The sequence below is a fragment of the Gorilla gorilla genome, chromosome 18 (genome assembly GCF_029281585.2).
Source record: "Gorilla gorilla gorilla isolate KB3781 chromosome 18, NHGRI_mGorGor1-v2.1_pri, whole genome shotgun sequence".
Lineage (NCBI taxonomy): Eukaryota > Metazoa > Chordata > Mammalia > Primates > Hominidae > Gorilla > Gorilla gorilla.
In genome coordinates, this window is record NC_073242.2 from 102282084 (window position 1) to 102304503 (window position 22420).

Here is a 22420-nt window from a genome sequence, read left to right on the forward strand (position 1 = left end):
GAATGTGTCAAAAAAAATTTTTTTTCTTTCTTTTTTTAAAGAGATAGAGTCTCCCTCTGTTACCCAGGCTGCAGCGCAGTGGCCTAATCATAGCTCACTGCAACCTCAAACTCCTGGGCTCAAGTGATCCTCCCAATTCAGCCTCCCAAGTAGCTAGGACTACAGGTGCATGCACCACCATGCCTGGCTAATTTTAAAGTATGTTTTGTAGAGATGGGGTCTCATTATGTTACCTAGGCTGGTCTCAAACTCCTGGCCTCAAGCAATTCCCCCACCATGGCCTCCCAAAGAACTGGGATTAGAGGTGTGAGCTAGTGTGCCTGGCTCCCTTTTAAAACAAAAACAAAAACAGAGTTTGTTATGAGGATGAAATGAGACATAATGAAGGTAAGAGCAATCTAGTCCATGACCTGCTCAGTAAAGGTTTGAAGAATTTGAATAATGATTTCTTCATATAAATGGTTAGCTAATCCATGCCTCTGTCCCCTGAGGGGAGAGAGGATGATAAGGGAGGTTGAGAAACACATGTTCAGCACTTTGGGCTATGGTCATGCCAAGTCTAAGGCAGGGATAGTACAACAAAGGTCACAGAACAAGGACTGTTTTCTGACGTCTCCAACTCTACACTGACTTTCTCGTCCAATAATACAGTATCTTGCCCATGTTACTGCGTGACCTTTGACCCTGGAGAAGGACCACAGGGTGCTGCTCCTGGCTGCCTTACCGTCATAATGAGCTTCTCCACGCAGTCAGGTGCCACGCTGTGGAGGTGGGTGAGGTGCAGCTGGAGGTGGATCTTGTTGTTGAGCATGTCCTGGCACAGGGGGCAGCGAAGCATGGGTTGCACCGAGTGCTGCGTCATGGCATGCACCCGGAGCCGGTTGACGTCGGCATTACTGTACTTGCAGTAGGGACACTGGTACATCTGTGGGGAACACACCCACTGCTTTGAGCAACTGTGTGTGCCCCAAGCCCGCCCACCCAAAAGTTTGTTCCCTACCAATGTCTAAAACACCTCACCTCCCCACCAGCAGAGTCCCTTCCAGCCTCACCTGCTCCGGTTTGATCTCCTCAGCTGTTTTTGGTCGCTTCGAAGAGAGGGGAGACTCTGAACTACCTGGGAAGGAGATGCGTTTGGAGGTTGCAGGAGAATCTGTCAGCTCCTTCTCTGCTTGGCTGGACGATGCTAAAAGAGAAAGTAGAAGATGCAATACAGCAGCCAGACCAGGCCAGCTCCCAGAGGGTTTGTGTTGGGTGAAAATCAACATTCATTTATAGCACAGGATTTTCTTAAAACACCAAAATTCAAGAAGGATGAACATCCGGACTGATTTATCAAGCATGTTGGAAAAGAAGCAAGTGTTTCTTTCTCCCCCATGAATTTCTGTCACTACTTTAACAACTGAACATTAGGAAAAGAAGGCAAAGAAATGGAATAAAAGGCTCTGGAGTTGGATTAAGCTAAATTCAGTCTGTTCTAACCTCCCCCAATCTAGATACAATCTGCTGGCTTGTGGGGGGCAGTAGGGCTGAGGGTGGGTGGGAAAGTCTCACCAATTGCTTTGCCAGCCTCAGTACCAGACATGCTCTGCTTCAGAAATGTAAGAAGAGATGTGCTCTCAACTTTATTGTCCCTCCTCTTGGAATCACAACATGGCACAGCATTGGCAACATGAAAAATGTGATTTGAGAAAGGTTCACATGAGTATCAGCACACCAAATATGTGGGGAAAAAAAATCAAGTTTGGGTTCAGCAGTTTGCTTTTGGGGAAGAAATAATTGAGGAGTGGAACTAGGCAGGGCCTGAATCCAAGATATAATCTAGCCAGTGCTCCAGACCCAGGAGTTTATTCAGAGTGGGTGGGAACAGGGAAAGTTTCCTATCTGCTTGCCCAAACCATGCCTCCATGCCCCTCTTGCCTACACCACCAAAAAAACCAAACGCTATTTAAAGAGGAGTGGCCCATGAGGATTGAGCAGCAGACAGCACGTATGGAAGTGCTGGTGGGAGGAGTTCTCTGAAGGATGGAAAGGAAACATTTCTTTATCTTCTCTATTTTTAACCCCAATCAGTAGGCATTAGGTTAGGCTCAGGGTTTATAGTTAGGAAAAACCTGCTATCTGCTCCTCCTTCCAGTAGAGGCAAATACTTTGATAAGAAAACAGCCAGGCTAAGGGTTTATCCAGGATAAGCAAGGCTCCTCCAGCTTAAACACAGTATGGTTGGATCTGGTTGTTCCATAACCTGGTCAATATCTGAGTGTTGGCTCTTTCATTTGTTTTGAATATGGGACTCCATTTTTCAGAATTTTGCTTAAAGCAATAAGAAAAAAAAAGTAATAAAAGTGGTAGTGAGAAAATATATATACCCACTGCCCTCATGAAAAAATAATGTGACTCAGCATTCAGGTCACTGAATTAGAAAGCCCAATTTTTATTCCCTGTTAAACTGCTTTCTGTTTTACCCTGTCTAGTTATCTGGCATGTATTTCCATTTATGCTTGGGTTTGAAATTTGTTCTGATGTGGACACCAAGATGCTGTCATTACTTTAATAAACAATTTTAGAAAATCAATTTTATTCATTAAAATCATAAGGCCACAATATAATTTTGAAAAGAAATTTGCCAAATGCAGGAAATATATTCCAGGAAGTTGATGCTCTTCCCAGAATGCACATCTTGTGACCTTTAACCCCAGTATCTTGGTAACCTGCTCTACATAAGTTTGTAGGATATCTATTATTTAAAAAGTACAAGGACGAGCATATTACACACAGATCCTCCTCCTCCCAACACACACATTCATAACAGTATTTTAATCTGTCTCGAATCGACTTCAAACCCATTTTGCTCTTAATGGGAGTTATTCATTTTCACTTGAAAGGTAATACATGACGGCTGGATGTTTAATGTGATGGAATGGCTGCCGATTAACTAGGTGCTGCGACATTCTAGACCAGTTCCCCCATGGCCTACTTCCCATCTCCTGGCCCCGCTCAGACCTGAGCCTATGGAACGTCGCGTTGCAGGTTTTAGACCTTGCAGTGTGATGGGCCGCTCCTGAACACATCTACATTTGGAGTCCTTAATTAATGTTTCAGGAACTTAAGTTCCCTTGCCCCGAGAAACTTCCTTATTCTCCATCATTTTGATTTTTGCTTAGTGGTTATCTTCTATATATTAACTCTTCCAATGCATTCTCACGATGGGGTGGGTGAGGGCATCAAATAATACTTCCAATGTTTATTTGTCACAGCCATTTCTTTACCTTCTCTATTGTGAACTCCAATCAGTAGGCATTAGGTTAGGCTCAGGGTATATATAGTTAGGAAAAAGCTGCTATTTGCTCCTCTTTCCAGTAGAGGCAAACTAAGACATAGATTCTGTTCCATACACCCAGCCCCATCTTTTTGTTACTCTGCCTGACTAAAAACACCACCTGTTTTACAGGACTGTGACTGCCTTGTAAATGCCCTCAATCTGCCTGCCCCCCTACTACGGAAAGAGTCAATTGTGCACTTGCTCAACAGTGTGGATGAATGGGCACCGAGGCTGAGACCACCCAACTCATCTCACTCTCCCAGAGCTGAAAAGCAAACACAGTAACCCAGTGCAGCATTAGTTTCCTCATAGGACCAAAGAGTCCATCCTCTTCCTTGAATGCTGAACACATGATGAATTGTGGTGAGGTTGCAGAGGTGAGAATTCCGGTTTCAGAAGCCACTATTCTTTCCCCCTGCATGGAGAGGGGAACTTCTTTTTTTTTTTTTTCAAACTCAAACTGCTCTGGAATTCTAAAGCTTCTTTTGTGAGCTTGAGCTAAGGACCCATTATAAAGTGTTTTAAAAAATAAAATCACCAATTGCTCACTCATTTCTCTTTCTTCCCAGTGATACAACAGCCCTGCTTTAACATGAAATGCTGCATCCACTGGTGCACAAACTTCAGGTTCATCTAGTTTCTATCTAGGACAATCTGCATCTTTATTAGATCAAATCTGTCTAGAAGTGGATATTAGCCACCTGCAGCTCACTGGCCCCTTCTCTAAAGATAAAGCAATGCCATCCTTATAACAGATTCTATAAACACCCAGTTACAATCTCATTGTGTTTGCCTGAGTGATGTGGGGATGGCTCCTAAGAGTTAACTATGGCTGACACATGCGCCTCCCTTGCTTGACCTCAGACATTAAAATGTCAATCCCTATCAAGATATCGTACCAAAGTCATTACACCATTTCTGTAGATGGGCAAACAGTTGTGCAAGTTCTGGCAAGGTGCTGTGGCTCACGCCTGTAATCCTAGCACTTTGGAAGGCTGAGGTGGGCAGATCGCTTGAGCCCAGGAGTTCAAGACCAGCCTAGGCAACATGGTGAAACCGCATCTCTACAAAAACTACAAAAATTAGCTAGGCGTGTTGGCGAGTGCCTATAGTCCTAGCTACTCAGGAGGCTGAGGTGGGAGTATCACCTGAGCCTGGGAGGTTGAGGCTGCGGTGAGCCATGATTGTGCCACTGCACCCCAGCATGGGTGACAGAGTGAGACTGTCTCAAAAAAAAAAAAAAAAAGAGTTGTGCAAGTTCTCCATCAACATGCTATGCTGGATGAGGGTTTATCACAGGCCACAGTCAGAGGTTCTCTCAAGTTTCTTCTCTCTGAACAGCTTCAAAAGGGCCAGAGTCTCAGAATCAATTTCTACTTCAGTTCTGTCACTAGCATACATCGTGGGCATAAGTAAATGAAGTTGTATGAATACCAAGAGAGAAAGTACTGTGGTTTCTCACTTTGAAGGCTTTTCTAAACTTAAACTCTAGAAGACATGTCACAATATACAAAACACTTTTAAAAATCAATTACTGGTCACTTTAAGCCTGCGATGATGTCACATAAGTGAAATGGAAATACATGCACTCCAGAGACAAGACATAGTTTAGACAATTGGTGTCTGGAACCTTTGGTTTACATCGGCAACAAAAAAACAAACAACTTGAAGCTTTAGTAACTCTAGTGGTTTGTACAATAATGACAAAATGATTTGGAAACAATCTAGATATCTTACAATAGGGCATGGTAGAAGTAAACAATGGTATGGCCATTCTACTGAGTATTAGAAGACATTAAAACTGATTGCTATGAAGCAATATGGAAAAATCATTGAGAATGCAAATCAGAAAAGAAGATAAAATGTGTATTATCCCATGTTACAGCTATGTAAAAAGTAGGTATTAGAAAAAAAGACTAGAAGAAAATGATCATTGTCTTTAGGTGATGACATCATGGAACACTTTATAAGTTTTTCACATAGTCATTTTATTTTTAACATTACAGTTATCATTTAAGTTCAACTGTCCATGAAAAAATTGGTATTGGCTCTATACTGTGCAAAACATCAGATGGTATTTTTTACTTTGCTGGTAAAAGCAAGTTCTCTCATTTTGGCAGTTATAAAATATGAAAATATGTGTTAAATCTCAGTGAATCTTCCATAGGCAACATGTTGGGCTCCTGGGATTTCAAAGGGGATAAAAATGTGGTAAGGAATCATGCGACTGAATGCGCTATAGATGACAAACTCTATAAAGCTACGTAAATGGGATATTGTGACAACGAAATGCTGGGTCAAACTCCTACTCAAACTTAACACGACGTGAGCTATGGATTCCATGCCACAGAGACTTTCCAGGGAGTGAGAAAGCACTTGCTCTGCTTGTTAGTGTTATGGTGGCCCTACCCAACACGTGCTGATGAGGCACAGGGAAGACTAGCATGTCCCTGTTATGGAGTTCAGAAAATTCAAAAGTTGGCTCTCTGGGCCAACAGCCACCACTTCTCCTCATTCTGTGATGAGTTGGCCAACTAAAACTCACAAAGACAAATACTGAGAGAAACAAACCTGTTCATGATTGTCTATTTTATCCTTTTAGGCTCCTCTGCATTCTAGGCAAAAGAATTTCATTTCAAAGGGAAGCACAGTTGTCAATACATGGCTCCCTTAGGGGGAAAATAATTTATGCATGGAGACACCAGCTTCCAGATATCCTCTGATTTTATCATATTTGTTTTAGAAGTATTACACCTCTAAAAATAATTACTTTAAAAGTTACCCCTCTACTCATGCTAGTTGGAATAGGGAAGAGAGCTGATAAGCATTCATGCAAAGTTTTGTTTGGAATTTGCAAGAAATGGTTTTATTATATTGTAAGCATATAGAATAATGAAAATATGGCTAGCAAAACTTCATGTAGGAAGTGACTTACTTTAAGGAACAGTATCACTTAGAAAGCTTGTCAAGTGGACAAAGATGGTAGAAGCACAGCCTTTCAACATTCACAGTCCCTTATAACTTCATCTGATAAAACCATTCTTGCTAGAACAAATTCTCATGTGATCCCAATCTTTGCTAACAAATTCGACATCCGAATCACTGAAATTCTGGCCACAGAAAACTTAAGAGTTGTGCTTGCAATCCCAGTGGACTTAATGCCAACACAGGCTTCATTTCTCATCTAGTAACTCTGTACAACTCTGAAGCCAAGTAAGGCATGGAGTTGCTGCTTCATCAAAGATAAGCCTGAAGAAAAATTGGAAATGAAGTAAAATATGGAACCTTAAGGTCCCTCATTTTCAAGATATCCACTTGCCCCCCAAGAAAACCAACATACTGGTAGAATTAGTTTCTGTGTTTCCTAAGCAAAATTCATCTTCTCATCACTAAACACACCAGTGCGCTGTTGGCATGGCTGCATCCTACGATGCAGACCAGTCTCCCTCTGGCCAGAGGCCTCCCTCCCTTGGGGAGATCCTGGGCAGGCATTAAACTGTCCACGTTACTGGGAAGTTTCTTTTGCATCTCTTCAGGGTGGAGTGACTCTTGGAGGTGGTAATCACCGAAGTGCTGATCCTCTTCCTTTTTGGCGTCCCGAGGTGAGCCCACTGAGGGTCTGGGATGCTGCCTGACACTTGAACCTTGTGGAGAATCCAAAGGCAGCCACCACCCCCACCTCTCAACCATCAGACTCTTAGCTAAAAAGTACCACTGACAGCCCCTCCATCTAAACTTCCATCTCCCAAACCAGCAACATAATGGAGGAGCCAATTAAATGATTATTAATTCATGCTACTTTCCGTAAGCCAGAGGTTCTCATCGCCTTGCATTCCGTAAACCAGCTTGCCACCTGCCCCAGAAATTTACAGCAATCTTTTCTCTATCTCCATTGACTAGCGAAAAAAGAAATTCACATAGCTCCATATTTAATGTCTGAGTTGGGATAACTATTCCAACACACAAGACACAGATGTATCACCAGATCTGAAAATGGTCCTTCGGCTCATAATTATAATTAAATGGAAGGTGAAATGTGTGTTTCCCATAGCTCCTCTCTCTCAGCTTCTCATACCTCATGCTCCCACTAGACAGCAGAAATGCAATGTTTCCAGAGGGTCATCTGTGCTTTTGGATTTTGTGATCTGACTTTCATTGCAAGTAGAGTTACTCTTGGCATTTGCTTGCAATTCCTTCCCCAGAGGACAGGCTGGGCTTTCTTACTCGAATCTCCTGTGGAGCTACTGCACTTGATAAGTGGCCAAAGATCTAGCTAAATTTTCTTCCTCCCCCAATAGAGAGAACAACAGTTCCTTTAAAGAATCTGCTTTCCTGCCAACTTGGTCTTTAAACATGCATGGTCTCATTCTGCCTCCAACCAAGCACTTAGAGATGTTTCCAAGAGGAATAGGGGAAGAGGGGAAGGGGATTTGTGTGAAGCAGATGCACGCACATGTTCACTCAGCAGGGGGCGGTCTTCAGGCCACAGCTAAAAAGAAACTGAGGCTTCTCTCTTCCCTAATCAAAGAAGCAGAATCTGTCTCAACATCCAGCCTGGTGAAGTTAAGAACCTTCTATTCAAAACACAGTCTTATTCTAAGGAAATGCAAGCTATCTCGCTCCCGTATATCCCTAGAAAACACCTACCCCTAAAAGTAGAATATGCCTACATAGGTATGGCAAGACACAGAGGTTCTATCAACTTCACAGACCTTTTGTTTCTAAAAAGGGTTTCAAAGAAAATTTGATTTATACTACACATAGGTATAAGAGTTACTCAGGGAAAGGCTATTTTTCTTCTCCAACTTAAATATGAACAAAATAGGTCAGCACTTTAAAAATCCAGCAGCTCTTAGTTGTTATTATTACGATTTTACTTTTTGTTTGGAAATAATTATAGCTTCACAGGAAGTCTCAAGAACAGCATAGAGAGGACCCATGTACACTTCACCCAGGTGTTACTTATTAAGCAGTTTAGATAAAGATTTCCAGGTCTTCCATCACTCTTCATCGTGACCCTGCCTCTCCGGCTCCCTCCCTCCCTCCCTCCCTCTCCCCCACCCCTAATCTTGCTTACATCTACCAAGACTTAGGGCCCTATGCCTGTCATACACCTTCCCTGTCCTTTAGGAAAGCTCCATGCCTCCCTAACTCAGCAAGGGCTCAGGACTTACTGTCTAGTTAAGAAGTCGATCTCAAAACCTCACGCTTGTCACTGAGATGGCAGCCTTGAGGTTCAGCAAATGCCAGAATGTGTCAGACTCCCAGGCAGGGCTCATTAAAACACAGATCACAGTCCCTGCCCTAAGGTTCTGATTCAGTAGGTCTGAGTCAGATAATGTGCATTTCCAGTAAGTTCCCAGGCAATGCTGATGGTCCAGGGAAGACACTTTGAGAACAGTGGTCAGAGGCAAGGCTTTGTGTAATAGGTAGGAACCACGCTGCTTTGTGGTCTAACTAGAATTAAATGAGAGGGCCCAGCAAGCATGGGCCAATCTGTCAGTCCACTTTAAATGGCTCTGATGACATGATACTCTCATCTAAACTCAGGGATGATAGCCAGGTTTGGTCTCATAGCCTAGATGTTTTAAAACACCCTCAGGCCACCTGCTTACTCTAAAACAAATGCAGACACCTTCAAAACCAGAAATTCAGAAGGAATAAGCTCCACGTGTTCTGTTAGCGTAATCCAGAATAAGGACAGACTCCCTTGTTTACGGAAATCTCTTTCTTTCCACATGTCCTGTCCTGGAGAGCCTCTGTGAAAAGAGGGCAAATACCTGTGGGCTCCTTCCACCTTGCAGAAAGAGGAAGCATCTTTTTAGTGCTGGCTTCCCTCGGCCAGGCACCTGCAGGCCTCAGCAGCTGAAGGCCCTCTTTGCTTCAGCCCTGGAAGCATGCACAGATCTATGCTAGCCCCCATTTGTACAAGTCAGCAATCTGGGAATGGGGGTTCAGGCACCATTCTGTGGGGCCTCTGCTTTCTCTGCAGGAAGCAGCCTCTCTGGCAGGCTCTGGAAGCCTCAAGGTGGGATGGTGGGCACACGCTGACCGGTGGGTGCTGCTGCTTGCTCTGCGTATTTTGGGAGAAAAATAGTGCTAAGCCCTACATCAGAGACATCAATCTGTTGCACTAATTCCTTGCTGAAATATGCATAAGGCTGCTTAACCACACTGATTTGAGTTCCCAAAAGGCCATTCCACATTTCAATTTCAAGACACCTTGCTCCCTCTGTGTCAGGTTTGCAAATGAACCACCAGTCAAAACAGAGCCACCACCTGGTTTAGACCAACATCAGCTGTTGGTCTGTTTAATAAATTATAGGCATTGGACTGCCACCGTGAGCCCGGCTCATGCCAGGATTTGGAGGCCTGCTAAATATTCCTGATTTTGATTTTGACCTGATTCCTGACTTTGAGGTACTGAGTCAACCTGCCTGTCTTTGGCCTCTTGTTGGTTCCCCCAAAATATGCTGTCTTCCCCTGGCATAGCTTACTGCAGCTATGGCCATGGTATCTTGTGAGGATGGGTGGCCACAGTCCAGGGACACACTAGGGGGTCTGCACTTATCACGCTTCCCTGTGGCTTTATTACAGGACTGTGAAGACAACCAGAGCGGGAAGGAACCTCAGAAACCTTTGGACCAACAGAGGAAAAAGCCCAGAGGTGCAGGACATAGATCAAAACCAGTCGCATGCGAGTCATTCTGGGATCCGGCCAAAGTTAATTAACAGAGGCCCATTCAGTCTCCACCGAGTCAAACAATAATTAGGTTAGTTAGGGTCTTTGAGCCCCAACACAGTCTAGACTCTGAGACACTGCAATATAACAATATTCTTCTGGTTTCTTCTCCATTCCAAATCTATCTTCCTAAAATACTAAATTTTAAGAGTGAAAGTGAACTTGTGAACATAAACAGGTAAAATGTGGGTGTGTGTCCAGAATGGTGACAGACACGGAGAACTGCTGAATATAACTTATCAGAACCTTACAAACTGGCCTTCCCTCATGATCCACCTAGGGTTTCTTTTTACTAGTCAGGTTCCACAGGAAAATGTGAGAACTTACACTTAGGGAAGAAAGACATTACTCAGGTCCCTGCAAGGGTGGAAAATGGGAATGATTCTCCACTTTCCCCTCCAGATTTAAGCACTACAAAGACTGTCAACATCTCTTGGCATTTTGTACAGTACAGAGAGATAGACACCCTATATTGTGTAATGTTTATATTTAATATCAGTGCTGCTTTCCGTCTCCATTGAGTTCCCACATTCAGCTCACTCACAGCGCTCCAAAGGCCTAGGATAAGTGACCTGTGTGAAGACATGGGGAGGCGGTTCTGGAGCACCTTCAGGTACTCCTCAGGAACTGATGTTTTTTCACTTGTTGTTTGCCTAAGGCCAAGTTCTCTTTACCCGAAGGCATCATTCAGCCCCCCTTGCTAGGTAATAAAGCACAATACTTTGTAGCGCTGGTCACAGTTGGTTCACATCCTGGCTGTGTGACCTCGAGCATCCTATCTGACTACACTGAGCTTTCTGTTTCCTCATCTGTCAATGGGATAACACTGTCTACACATGGTTTCTGTGCCGCTAGCCAGAGATCAGGCATATGATGCCTACCACAGAGTCTGGCACATAGTGAAAGCGCAAACACTTGTTGCTATGGTTTCTTTTTTAGAAGGACTGGGAAATAATACTGGTGGGGCTATAAAACCATAGAACGAGGGGAGAAACTTGTTTATTTTTGCGTTTTTATGGGCTTTCCAATGAAGAGCGGAAAGCCTGCTAGACAAATTCTAAAAGCTGTAACACTGAAACTTGGTTTTTAAGACAAGCAAAGACACCCTAAATTTGTCTTTTCTCTATACCAGGATGAAACAATCCTATTAACCCATGGATTTAATGTCTACAAAGCAGAAAGTAGAATAACTTGGACTTAAAGGTACTTATGTCATGCTATTTTACCGATTGATTGTTAATGAAACATCTAAACAGTATTAAGCACTTGCTAGGTGCTGGGGATTACAAAAATCAATGGTTGCCACATAGCTCCTAACCATAAACAGCTGACAAACTCTATCTGACAACAAGAGAAGCAAAGAATTTAAGTTCTCCTCCTCCAACCTTCCTAAAACTAGAGAAAGTGATAATGTTACATGTTCTTTGGCTTTATAATGCAGAAAATATATCTGACTCAGAAGGCAAATTGGGATTTGACTGCAACTCTGACACCCAAGTTCCCAATCTGTGAGGCTTAGTTCTCGAGGCTGCAAAACGAAGGTAGCATTGGACCCAAGAAGAATATGAGAACCTAATGAACGTGCTCTAATATCCCCCATGGAAAGGCACAATGGTATTTTTTTTAAATAATCATGATTATAATAACAGAGGTACTTTCCCATTGGCACAAAAGTTAAAGCTGGAACAAAGCAGGCAAGATTAACATGGCTACTCTGTAAGAATAATATGCAAATCTATAAGGTATTTTCTATAGTGATGAACAATGATTTGCTCCTTAATCTACATTTTCACTGCCCTTTATCTATACCTTGATGATAGTTCTCATTATACTGTGTCATAATTGTGATTACATATGACAACACTTCTAGAAAGTGAGTTCCTTTTTTTTTTTTGCATGTCCTGTACCTGCCTTAGATATTTATGCAAGAAAATATTTGTTCAACTGATGTGGTCCCTATCTCTCTTATGACTTACAATATAAATTCTCAAAGCCAAGACCTTTGAATTAACTGGAATTTGGGCAAGTCCAGATATACACCACAGCCTGTATCTATTTTGGCTTCCCAACATAAAAATAGTCCATGATGTGTTTTCAGTTGTGAGACAGAATTCCGCCTGCAGTGACTTTAAGCAGCCAAGTATACTGAAAGTGGCCTGGAAAAAAAAGAGTGGGGAGTGAGAGAATGGGGCACAAGCTGACTCTGGAAAAGGTGACACAGTCACACAATTCCAATCTACGTGTGAAAACATAAAACCAAAAATGCTTTCCATTGGCAGGACCACGAACCACAAAGGGGTCACGCAAAATGGGCTCCCAGTATTCCCTCACATGCATCCTACTGCAAAGACGAATTTACTTCTGGGTGAGGTGGAGAAATGAAACCAAGTACCAATAAGATACAGAGTTAGGCCAAAATGATTTTTGTAGAGGTATGGTGGTGGTGTTGAATGGCCTGGTTTCTAGTCAACAACAGGGTTGGGATATGGGTGGCCACTCAAAGGCACCCATGTGAATCTCCAAGGACTCCTCTGTTGATGTCCTCATCACACTGCCTCTGACAACACAGTGTGTCTGTCCCAAGAACACAGAACTAGGTAAGGGCATATGGTGCTCAGACATTCCATCAAGAAAAGTAGCCTTGGTGCTGCCTGACCTCCATTGAGAAAGCCTTGAGCCTTTTATCCAGGGTATATTAACTAGCCACAGACAAGAGAAATCTTGGAAAGTTATCAGCATTCCAACTTTAGTAATTAATATGCTCCAAGATTCTATAATGCTCTACAACTGTCCCTCCCCCAGTCATAATTTATGAAGCTCCAGTATTGTTAATAACCCATTTGGTCCAACCTGCCACTGTACAGATTTGGAAACTGAGGTCCAGAGACCTCAGGTCACGCAGGTGACCTTAGTGGCGGAATTAGGCCTTGAACCCAGGGCTTCTGACTCCTACGAGTCCTGTATTTTTCCTAACACGTTTCCTCTCAGCACATACCTTCTTTTGTCCTTAGAGACTCAATTTGGAAAAACAAAAAAAAAATATTTTTTCAGCCCCTTTCCATTCTTTGTCACAGATTATATTTCAGCCACTAAGTTCCCCATACAAAGGCATCTCTATTTATACAAAGCTGTAAACAACAGGGAAAACAGGGGGAGGGCTGGTAATAGATTTGCACCAGGATGTGCCTGACCTGCTTTTTTTCAACCTCAGTAATTAGAAAGGCAGCAGGTCTGTAGGAATTATTCATATGCAGCAGGAGCCATACGCTATACATTTATGTTAAACATGTCAAATCCGATTGGAATCATGCCTGCCAGCACCATATTCCATAAACGTACTTTTCCCTAACAGTCACCCAGACCTTGCCAGCCCATTAATACTTCCTTTAATAGCAATCTTCTATAGATTCAAATCAGGGACGCTCCACTGCACTAATTGCTGTGTTAGGTGAGCATCATAGATTTAAAAAAATTAATAAAGTAAAATCCCTTCAGGCCAATCCTTTAGAAAAATGAAAACACTCAAACTACCATTCTAACTCAAAAATTTACAAAAATACGAACGTCAGGGATTTTTGAAGCATTATTGTGGTGTCATTTCAAGTTGAGCTATTTCCCTGCTTCCCCTCCAACCCGCATTTTTCAAAAGCACCAATACCCTCTGGTCATCTCGTCCCAAATTACCTTAACTAGACTCAGCCTGGTACTCTGTGGCTGGAAACCATGACGACTACAGGAATTAAATAACCATCTTGCTATGATTCTTTGCCAAGAGTTCAATTTTTCCCCTAATTATTGGTGATAAAGCATCACATTAATTGTATATCACTTAACTTATTGCAATTAATGATTAATTGGATAATCACTGCATTAATCATTGCTCAGTTGCTGACACGGGGGGCTCTTCATTCGAGAATACACACATTCAAATCTATTCTGGTAAAAGAGAACAAGGGTCATTTTCATGTTTCAAAAGAGAAAACCACAAAGTTGGACAGTGGCAATGGCTGTGCATTAGGGAAGAGAACAAAGAACCTTCCTATACCCTTCACTGGCCCACAGGAGTACATCACACTTTCCTTGACAAGATGTGCCCCCAAGGGCCTGTACATGTGCTACCACTCACCCTCTTGGAACTCTCAGGCGGTTGGGACTAGTGGATATCCCCTGTCCATGTTTCACAGAGGAGGTACCTGAGCCGAAAGAGGCCAAGTGCCTCAATCAAGGTCATCTGCTGGCTGGTGGGCTTCCTGACTCCAAATCTAGAGTCTTTCCACATCACCATCCCACTTTCAGACTGAGCACAACGCCAGCTCCTTACAAGATATATATCCATGGTTGATAATCCAGTTCATTTTGAACATCCTGGTGGTTATCGTGTTACTATAATCACTGTACAATGTCAGGAGACCGCTACTCCTTATACTTAGACATAGATGAAAACTAGATCTAATGATCAAACTGAAAATGATCCTTCTCTGAGAGATGGTATATTGGTAAGAGCTTGGGCTCTGTCCTAAGTTAGAATAAGTGGAAAAGCCAGTGTGTAAATCTGAACCTGTCTGTATACCTTTTGGCGACTTGCTAGAGATTCTTACCTTCCTTTTTTTCACATCATGGCACACACAGAAAATGATGGCAAATTGGGATAAACAGATGAAGCAGGACCTGTGTACCTGTGAGCAATTCATGGCATGCCTGCTGGGAAGGACAGGTGTGAAGCTCTAGAATGGTGCCTGGCACAGGGTTAGAGCTTTATGCAGCCGTTATAATTACCAGAAAGTTGCTGTACCTATGATGCATTCTTTCAGGGTTAGTTTTGTTCCTTTGGGGTATCTATAGCTGCACATGTGGCTACTTAAATCTAAATTCATTAAAATTAAATACAATTCAAAGTTCAGTTCCTCAGTGATACTAGCCACACTTTGCAGGCTCAATAGCCATATGTGGTAAATGACTATCGTATTGTTCAGTTCAGATGCAGAACATTTCTATCCGTACCAAAAGTTCCATTCGACAGCACTGATCTATAGTAATATCGGTCTTACGACTACGGGCGTTCCTGAAATCCCCAGAAGAATGTTAGATTCCCTGAAGGCAGGCCCTATAATCTCACTGAATTTGTGATCAGTGGAACTCTGCCCAGTGCCTCGCATGGGGTAGGGACTCAGCCATTGATCGTGGAATTGACCCAACCTCGGTTCAGATCACTATCTTGCTTGCTGTGCTGCCACCCAGGGTAAAAGACCTGACATCTGAATAAAAGAATCCCAAAGAGGAACCCCCAAAAAGGAAACCAGGAGGCCCACTCCAAATGTAGAAATAAATAGCTGAAAGTGTTCAGTACAGAGTACCCATTCCTGCACAAACCCCAAAACTACAAAATCGGTAGCTGAGAAAATGCCAATTATCCAGGCCCATCTGAAATATTATTAATCTGCATCATGAACAGCCACTAATCAACATAACAGATTGTGAAATCACTATTTATTTACTTGCCAGGAGGAAGCATTCCCCGTCACATGTAATCAGATAGGAACAGCTCAATTTAGGGAGAGAACAGAACAAACGTAGTTTTAAAAATATATATAAAATAATAAGGATCCAGAAGAAAGCTCAGAGGAGGTTGCTGGCACCTCTATCGATTCCAAGATCAAATCGGCCCAAGTACCTTAATAAAGCCTGTCATTACACACTCAGATACTATAGACAAAATTATGCTTCGGATCAAAAGAGGATCATTTGCAGGAGTCGGGAAAGAATTTTCCCTTCTCTCTTTACTATTGTGCAGCTGGCAAGGTGCATCTCTGAGTTATTCATTCAATCACTCATTCATTCATTTTCTCTCTGTCTTTTGGAAGTAAAGATTAAGTAGGCCTGTTGCTTGAATGAATGCATGAGAAAGTGGAACCTTATTAAGGACATTCATTTTTTATGGTGCTCATTTTACGTCTTTTAGTAGTCTCCTGATTGCCTAGCATGTCCACTAGTGCTGTGAAGACACACTCCCAATGAATCAGAAACACTCTGAATAAGATTTAATTGAACTGCTCTCAACAAAGCCTGCCCTAAACTGGTTGGAAGGATTAGAGAGGCACATATAGAGTGGCTATCATAAGGCAGCACATAGAGTAGGGACTTTGCAAATGGTGGCTCCTGTTTATTATTTCCGTAGTGCCCTTAGCACACAAAATGCATGAAACATATGCACCAAACATCATTCGCACGATCCCATTAAATGCTTGTATGTTGCTCCTCCCTCAGCTCAAAATTCCCAGGAGCCACATGCTGCCTTGCAACAGAGGACCCAAAGAGAAACTGCTACCAGGTTTCCTCATCTTATATATCACTAAACCATTAAACAAACAAACAACTTACATAGAGCTTACAACATGCCAAGCACTGTTCGGAGCTTCCCATAGTCAAATAATCCTCGTAGCAATCCTACAGAAATAGGTACTATTTTTAATCTTCATCTCATCTGAGGAAAATGAGGCACAGAAAGGTCAAGGTACCTTGAGTGGGGTCACACAGCTAATGAGTGGCAGAGCCAGGATTAGAAATCAAGCACCCAAATTGTGACAACAAAGGACAGATGGCCCAGAAGGTCACCCAGTCTTCAAACTGTGTTTGTGAAATCCTTTTCCCCAGCTCACCTGGCGATCTGTTTAATTGCCGTGTGAACCGTTTGTTTAGCTCTCATTCAACGTGGAGGCAAAACTGGGATCTTGGTCCAGGCAAAGCCCCACAGGAGGATACGTCCCCCACTACATTCAGGGCCTTCCTTTGAGCACAGATGTCCATCCTCCACTCCTCGGTCCTACCTTACACATCCTCCTAGGGTGTTTGACCCTCATTGTTTTCTGGAGTTTAGGCTTCTGGACACCACACAGGCCAGTCTGAAGGGGAACGCTAAGCACAGTGGACAGTAGAGTCCACCTGGTGTGCCGCCCATTCATTCGGCTGCAGTATGGCCTTCTCTGTGTCTCCCAGGAAACACTGAACAGTGGCACATCACCCGCCCTGCGTATCCCTCCCGGTATCTGGGAACTATTGTACTACCTCTCTAATTTCTCTTTTCTAGGCTGAATGACCCATTTCTTCAGCCTCTTCTCAAAGGCAATATTTCTCAGCCCTTCAGTCATTTTCATTGCTCCTTCTGGCCTCTCTCCAAGATTCTGTATCTTGTTTAAATAGTGAAGGCCAACACCGAACATGATTTAAGAACAGTCATGCCTGGAAAAGTAACAAAGGCCCAACGAATACGGACTCCAGAAAGTAAACATTTTCTCAAAAACAAAAGTATTGTAATATTAATAATGGTAGTAAGAATTAGGTTGACCAAATAAAATCATTTTTGTTGCCCGTCACATCATTTCCTCTTATTATTTTCTAGAAGGCTTAACTGTCCCCTAAGTCTTCTCTGAAATGACTTTGCTCCTCCTCAAAAACCCTAAGCTCTTTTAGTCTCAGCTCTTCTTCCCCTCAACATAGAAAGCTTATCATCTTGAGAAATGGCCGTTCTCCTTCTCTCAACACCAGTTTTTCCAGAAATAGCACTTCCTGTCTTGGCTTCTTCAATGTCTTCTGCTTTGGGTAAGATGTCCCCCTGCCTGGCTGCACTGCTTGTCTCCCCTTTGGGTGGATTTCAGCACATGAGTGCTCACCCTGGGGGAGGGGGAGGACAGGAAGAATATGCAGGGCAGGCACCACCTGTGCAGGGCCCTGCCCAGGCCCCCAAATGCAGGACAAAGACCACCCTTCACTGCTGACTCCCTTAGTAATTTTTTATTTTTATTTTATTTTTATTTTTTGGTCACCCAGGCTGGAGTGTTATGGCATGATCTTAGCTCACTGCAGCCTCGACCTCCCTGGCTCAAGTATTCCTCCCACCTCAGTCCCCCAAGCAGCTGGTACTACAAGCGTGCACCACAATGCCTAATTTTTTGTAGAGACAGTGTCTCGCCACGTTGCCCAGGCTGGTCTCGAACTCCTGAGCTTAAGCAATCTGCCGACCTCAGCCTCCCAAAGTGCTGAGATTACAGGCGTGAGCCATTACTCTCAGCTGAGAATCTTTTTTTTTTCCCCCGAGATAGAGTCTCACTCTGTCGCCCAGGCTGGAGTGCAGTGGCTGGCATGATTAGGGCTCACTGCAGCCTCAACCTCCAGTTGAGGGTTCAAGTGGTTCTCCCACCTCAGCCCCCCGAGTAACTGGGACTACAGGTGTGTGCTACCACACCCAGCTTTTTTTTTTTTTTTTTGAATTTTAGTAGAGACAGGGACTCGCTATGTTGCCCAGGCAGGTCTTGAATTCCTGGGCTCAAGTGATCCTCCCACCTCAGCCTCCCAAAGTATTGAGCTTACATGAGCCACTGTGCCTGACCCTTAGAGAATCTTGAGGCTAAGAATCAGGGGTGACCCTGATCAAGTTCCACATGACAAATCTCTCCACTGGCCTTGGGAGCAGGTGGGACCAGCGACTGGACCTTCAATAGAGGAAGAATGACATCAAGGGCATTTTGGTGAAGAGCCACCAAAGAGATGTGACCAACACCCAGATGCCCTTGCACACAGCTTGGCACTTACCTGGATACTCAATAAGCAAGCTGGCTTTGGTGCCACTTAAAAAGCTTAACCATTAAAAACTACAGTATAATGTAGTATAATAAAGAAGAATAAAGGTGACTGCTCAAAGAAGCAAACGAAATCTCCCTCCCACTCATCCTTTTTCTGGGCAGACTAAGGATGTATCCGCTCCCTGACTTGATAGCTCCATTCTTCCAGGGAAGGAAAGATTAGAAGGCTCAAGGACAGCCACACACACTACCTGTCCACTTGCCCTGGTCTTTCTCGCCTCCGCCCTCTTGGTCCTTAGCAAGCTCCTCTGGATCAGCAGCTGTTTCACTGGGTCCTTCCACATCTTCAATGGCTTCTTCTGAAACAGAAGAAAAACATGTCAAGGGTTAAAAATAAAAAGAAGATGAAGGACTTTTGGCCTCTGTTGCAAACAACTGCCAACGACAAAACAGACACCAATGACTCGTCCCCCTTCTCTTTCCAGAGGCCCCTGGGAGACTGACTGTGCTAAGGATATACCGAGGTCTGGGTAAGCAGTGGGGACTTTCCTTCTGGGTAAACAGTTGGTATGAGGTTGTGACTCGCTCCAGATGTGTGGCCATTAGGTATTTCCATATAGATTCTGAATGCTTCGCTTGAGCAGTCCTAACTGAAAAACCAATCCTGGTTGAAGCAGTAACGCCACCTGAATCCCTGAAGTTGCATGCAAGTCTTTTACACTTGAAAATGCAAAACATGGCCACCTGCTCACTTCATGCCTAGCTCCATTCCCAAAGCCTCCTGGTACTGGCCTAGACCAGCCCCAATCACTGACCCCTCACAGGGCTCACAGTGCCTATGCATGTGCCAGAGTGTGTGGGAGTTGCTGGAAGTCATGCAGGTTGCGAAGAGTCACAGAATATCAGTGATATGAGTTCATCAGTTTGAAGAGTTCCAGAAACCAAATGGTATCTTGTGAACATGCCAGGAGGCAGTGGTGGGAAGTGAGATTTGTAGAGTAAGGGATAAAAATTTGTAACAGAGTCATACACTTTCTTTTTGAAGCAATTCCATCCTTCACTCACTATGGGTTTAAAACTAATGCAGGAAACCTCTCTCCAGTTCAGTACACAGTGCTACAGTGAAGGCAGAATGATGGCTGCCAACGCTAGGCTGCTTATGAAGTGAAATGTCGTTCGGCCAAGTGGGGAAGAAGAGAATAAGATACTCTAGATGCTGAGGGAAAGAAGGGGAGACACTTCTCTCTTGCTTTCCTGGCCCTCCGAATCATTATCCAAAACATGCATTCAATAAGAATGGGCTAAGGGAATGAATAAAGTGGAAAAACCAAGGTGAAATAATTTTAATAAAGATGAAATTATTAGGAGGCTGTGAAGAGCACATTTTCTCAGGTACACAGGCGTGAGGGCAAGGATGCCCACATCTGTCAGTAGACCAGACCCCAGCAAGGAAGTACTGGGTCTGGCTTAGAACACTGGATCAGGCCTCTATCCAGCACCGCCAGAGGTCTGTCCAACCCCAATTCTACTTTTCAGTATTTTAAAGTATCATGCCTTCTGACCCTCTAGAAAACAGCCTCTACCCCAATGCTACTTTTCCATTTTTCTAAATGTCATGCCTTCTGATTGTCTAGAAAACAGCCTCTAAATGTATCTCACGAAGGAAGTAATAGGAGTACAAAGTAAATTGGTCTCAAAGGGTTTCTAAAACACGGAGGAAGAAGATGTCTATTTAGAATCAGATTGTCTTGACTCAAGAGATGATGGAGGTCCAAGGTCTGGAAAACTGAACTAGTGTCACGGAACGTTCTTTCTTCCTTACCACCAAGAGGGAGTTTATGAGGCAGTCACTGGGAATACAGGTGAAATAAGGTACTGTTTATTTTCATCTCCAACTCAGGATTCCACATATAATTTCTATGTCTCCTTCTTTGTCTCACTGCACAATAAAGTCAACATCAAGTTTCCCTACCCTACCCTCAGTTCAAACAGAAAAATCAGGCAACCACAGCTTGAAGTCAATCAGATATAGAGCCCCACATTGACATCATACATCATTTAGTAGAGTAAACATGTATAGGTGTCAGCAGAGTAATAACGAATTACACAGCATGACACAGGAACTATCTTCATTATGTCCAGGTGGGACGTTCTGTGCACATTTTTAGGATTTCAATAAAATTGTTCAACACTATAATGATAAAATTCATCTTTGAATGGTGATACCAGCGTGCGGTCAATGAATATTATTGCATTCGGTCTACCCAGATGAGCTAGGTCCCTTAAAGGACCCTTATTTGTCCCAATACATGCTGTGATACAAAATATCTGTAGTGTTGATACATTATGCCTATTGTTCCATTATTGGAACACTAAGCTTGTAGGAGTTATTTATATCCTACTGCCCAAGGTCATCGCCAAGGTCTGATTTTTCACACACAAAAAATTTGCAATCTCCAGCATAAATGGGATAATCAAATTTGATTAGGCAAAGAGATGGCTCAACGGCCTCTCATCTCTAGTGCATACATATGACCACCTTAGATGAAGACAGTCTGATACCTACAAACTACGGAACACCCTGAGATGGTGATGTGCAGTGTCTGAAGGTGCTGCTCAGCAGACATGGGAAGGGATTTACCCACTGGGGGGCCATCTCCAAGCCAGCACATTATACAGCCTGCAGCTATCAGAGCAGAGCGTTAAAAACTCACAGTCACCCAACACTGACCCCAATTCTTTGAGCCTTACCAAACAAATCTGTTGAGAAGCTAGAGACTGTAATGTATAAGCAGATCATTGATGCATCAAGCATGGAAACTGCATGTTGCTTTGTGAATATTCCTGGAGCTCTCATTCTGTGAGCCCACTTGGGCTTTTGCTTTCTTCCCTCCCTGCCCTACTGCAAGCAGAAAATGAAGGCGGCTGAGTTCCGATGAGAGGATCAACGAAAGAGGTTATTTCAAGAACTTATTTTGCTTATCTCTTTTTTTTAAAAGATTTACAAATCAAGTCCTCTTCTTGAGTTCCTAGGTTTAATATTATCATTTGTGATTCATTCACTAAAAGGCTGTTCTATGCGTGGTAGAAGAAGAAATGATTAGGAAAATCCTGGATAAGCCAGCTCCCTTTCAAGGGGATCAGTGTCCTCAGTCCCCCACCCCCACCTAAAAAGCAGGTCCCATTCAGCCCAGCCAGCTCATCCCTGCAGTTCCATCCATGACCTACAGGTGTCGCCCTCCGCATGGCGAGGCCCGGAAGGGCAGCTGGCTGCAGGAGGCAGAGGAGTCTGGACCGCCTAACCTGAGCATGTGGAAATAATATATGTCTTCAAGTGAACTGTCTGGTCCTGGAGAAATAAAATAGGACATTCATAAGCAGTTACACCATCTGTCTTTATACCATCATCATCAACAGCAAGAGGAAAAATAGCTCTTTAAAATGGATGAAAGCCCAGGCTGACAGTAACCGGAAAACTGTGAGCTCTGAATACCAATAAAGGTAGAGAAATGATTAAAAAACAGAGATGCAAACTGAAAATTTGTCTGGACAGCTCAGGCCCACGATGCTTTGCAGGCAGGGTGTGTTTTATTGGTTCCGAAAGCATAAAGCAAGCTGCTTACCAAGAGCCAGGCCTGGGGAAGGGCTTGGTCTCCCCGCCCTGGAAACACGTGGGAACCAGGGGCAAAATAGCATCCTGCTTTGAAACAGAGATCTGCGTCCACACGCTAAGTTCCTAGGGCTGTTACCTAGCCCTTGTTCTCTTTAGGAATGTAGATC

At 43.4% G+C, this 22420-nt stretch overlaps 1 protein-coding gene and 1 non-coding gene across 6 annotated transcripts in view; both read right to left on the reverse strand.

Annotated features, from left to right (window-relative positions):
• The window catches only part of ZFHX3 (zinc finger homeobox 3), a 275840-nt gene that overhangs the window by 27911 nt on the left and 225509 nt on the right, over nucleotides 1–22420 (reverse strand). For 3 of the 5 annotated variants that reach the window (XM_055366441.2, XM_055366439.2, XM_004057969.5), the window contains 3 exons: nucleotides 18892–18999; nucleotides 1053–1186; nucleotides 725–925 (listed from right to left, as the gene is read on the reverse strand). In XM_055366441.2, the coding sequence (XP_055222416.2) occupies nucleotides 725–925; nucleotides 1053–1186; nucleotides 18892–18999 (443 nt within the window). The remainder of the gene's footprint in view (nucleotides 1–724; nucleotides 926–1052; nucleotides 1187–18891; nucleotides 19000–22420) is intronic. The other 2 variants (XM_055366440.2, XM_063699731.1) reach the window with 2 other exon arrangements.
• LOC115931123 (U7 small nuclear RNA) lies at nucleotides 11080–11139 on the reverse strand. The gene has a single exon (XR_004067677.1). It is a non-coding gene; the product is annotated as a U7 small nuclear RNA (small nuclear RNA).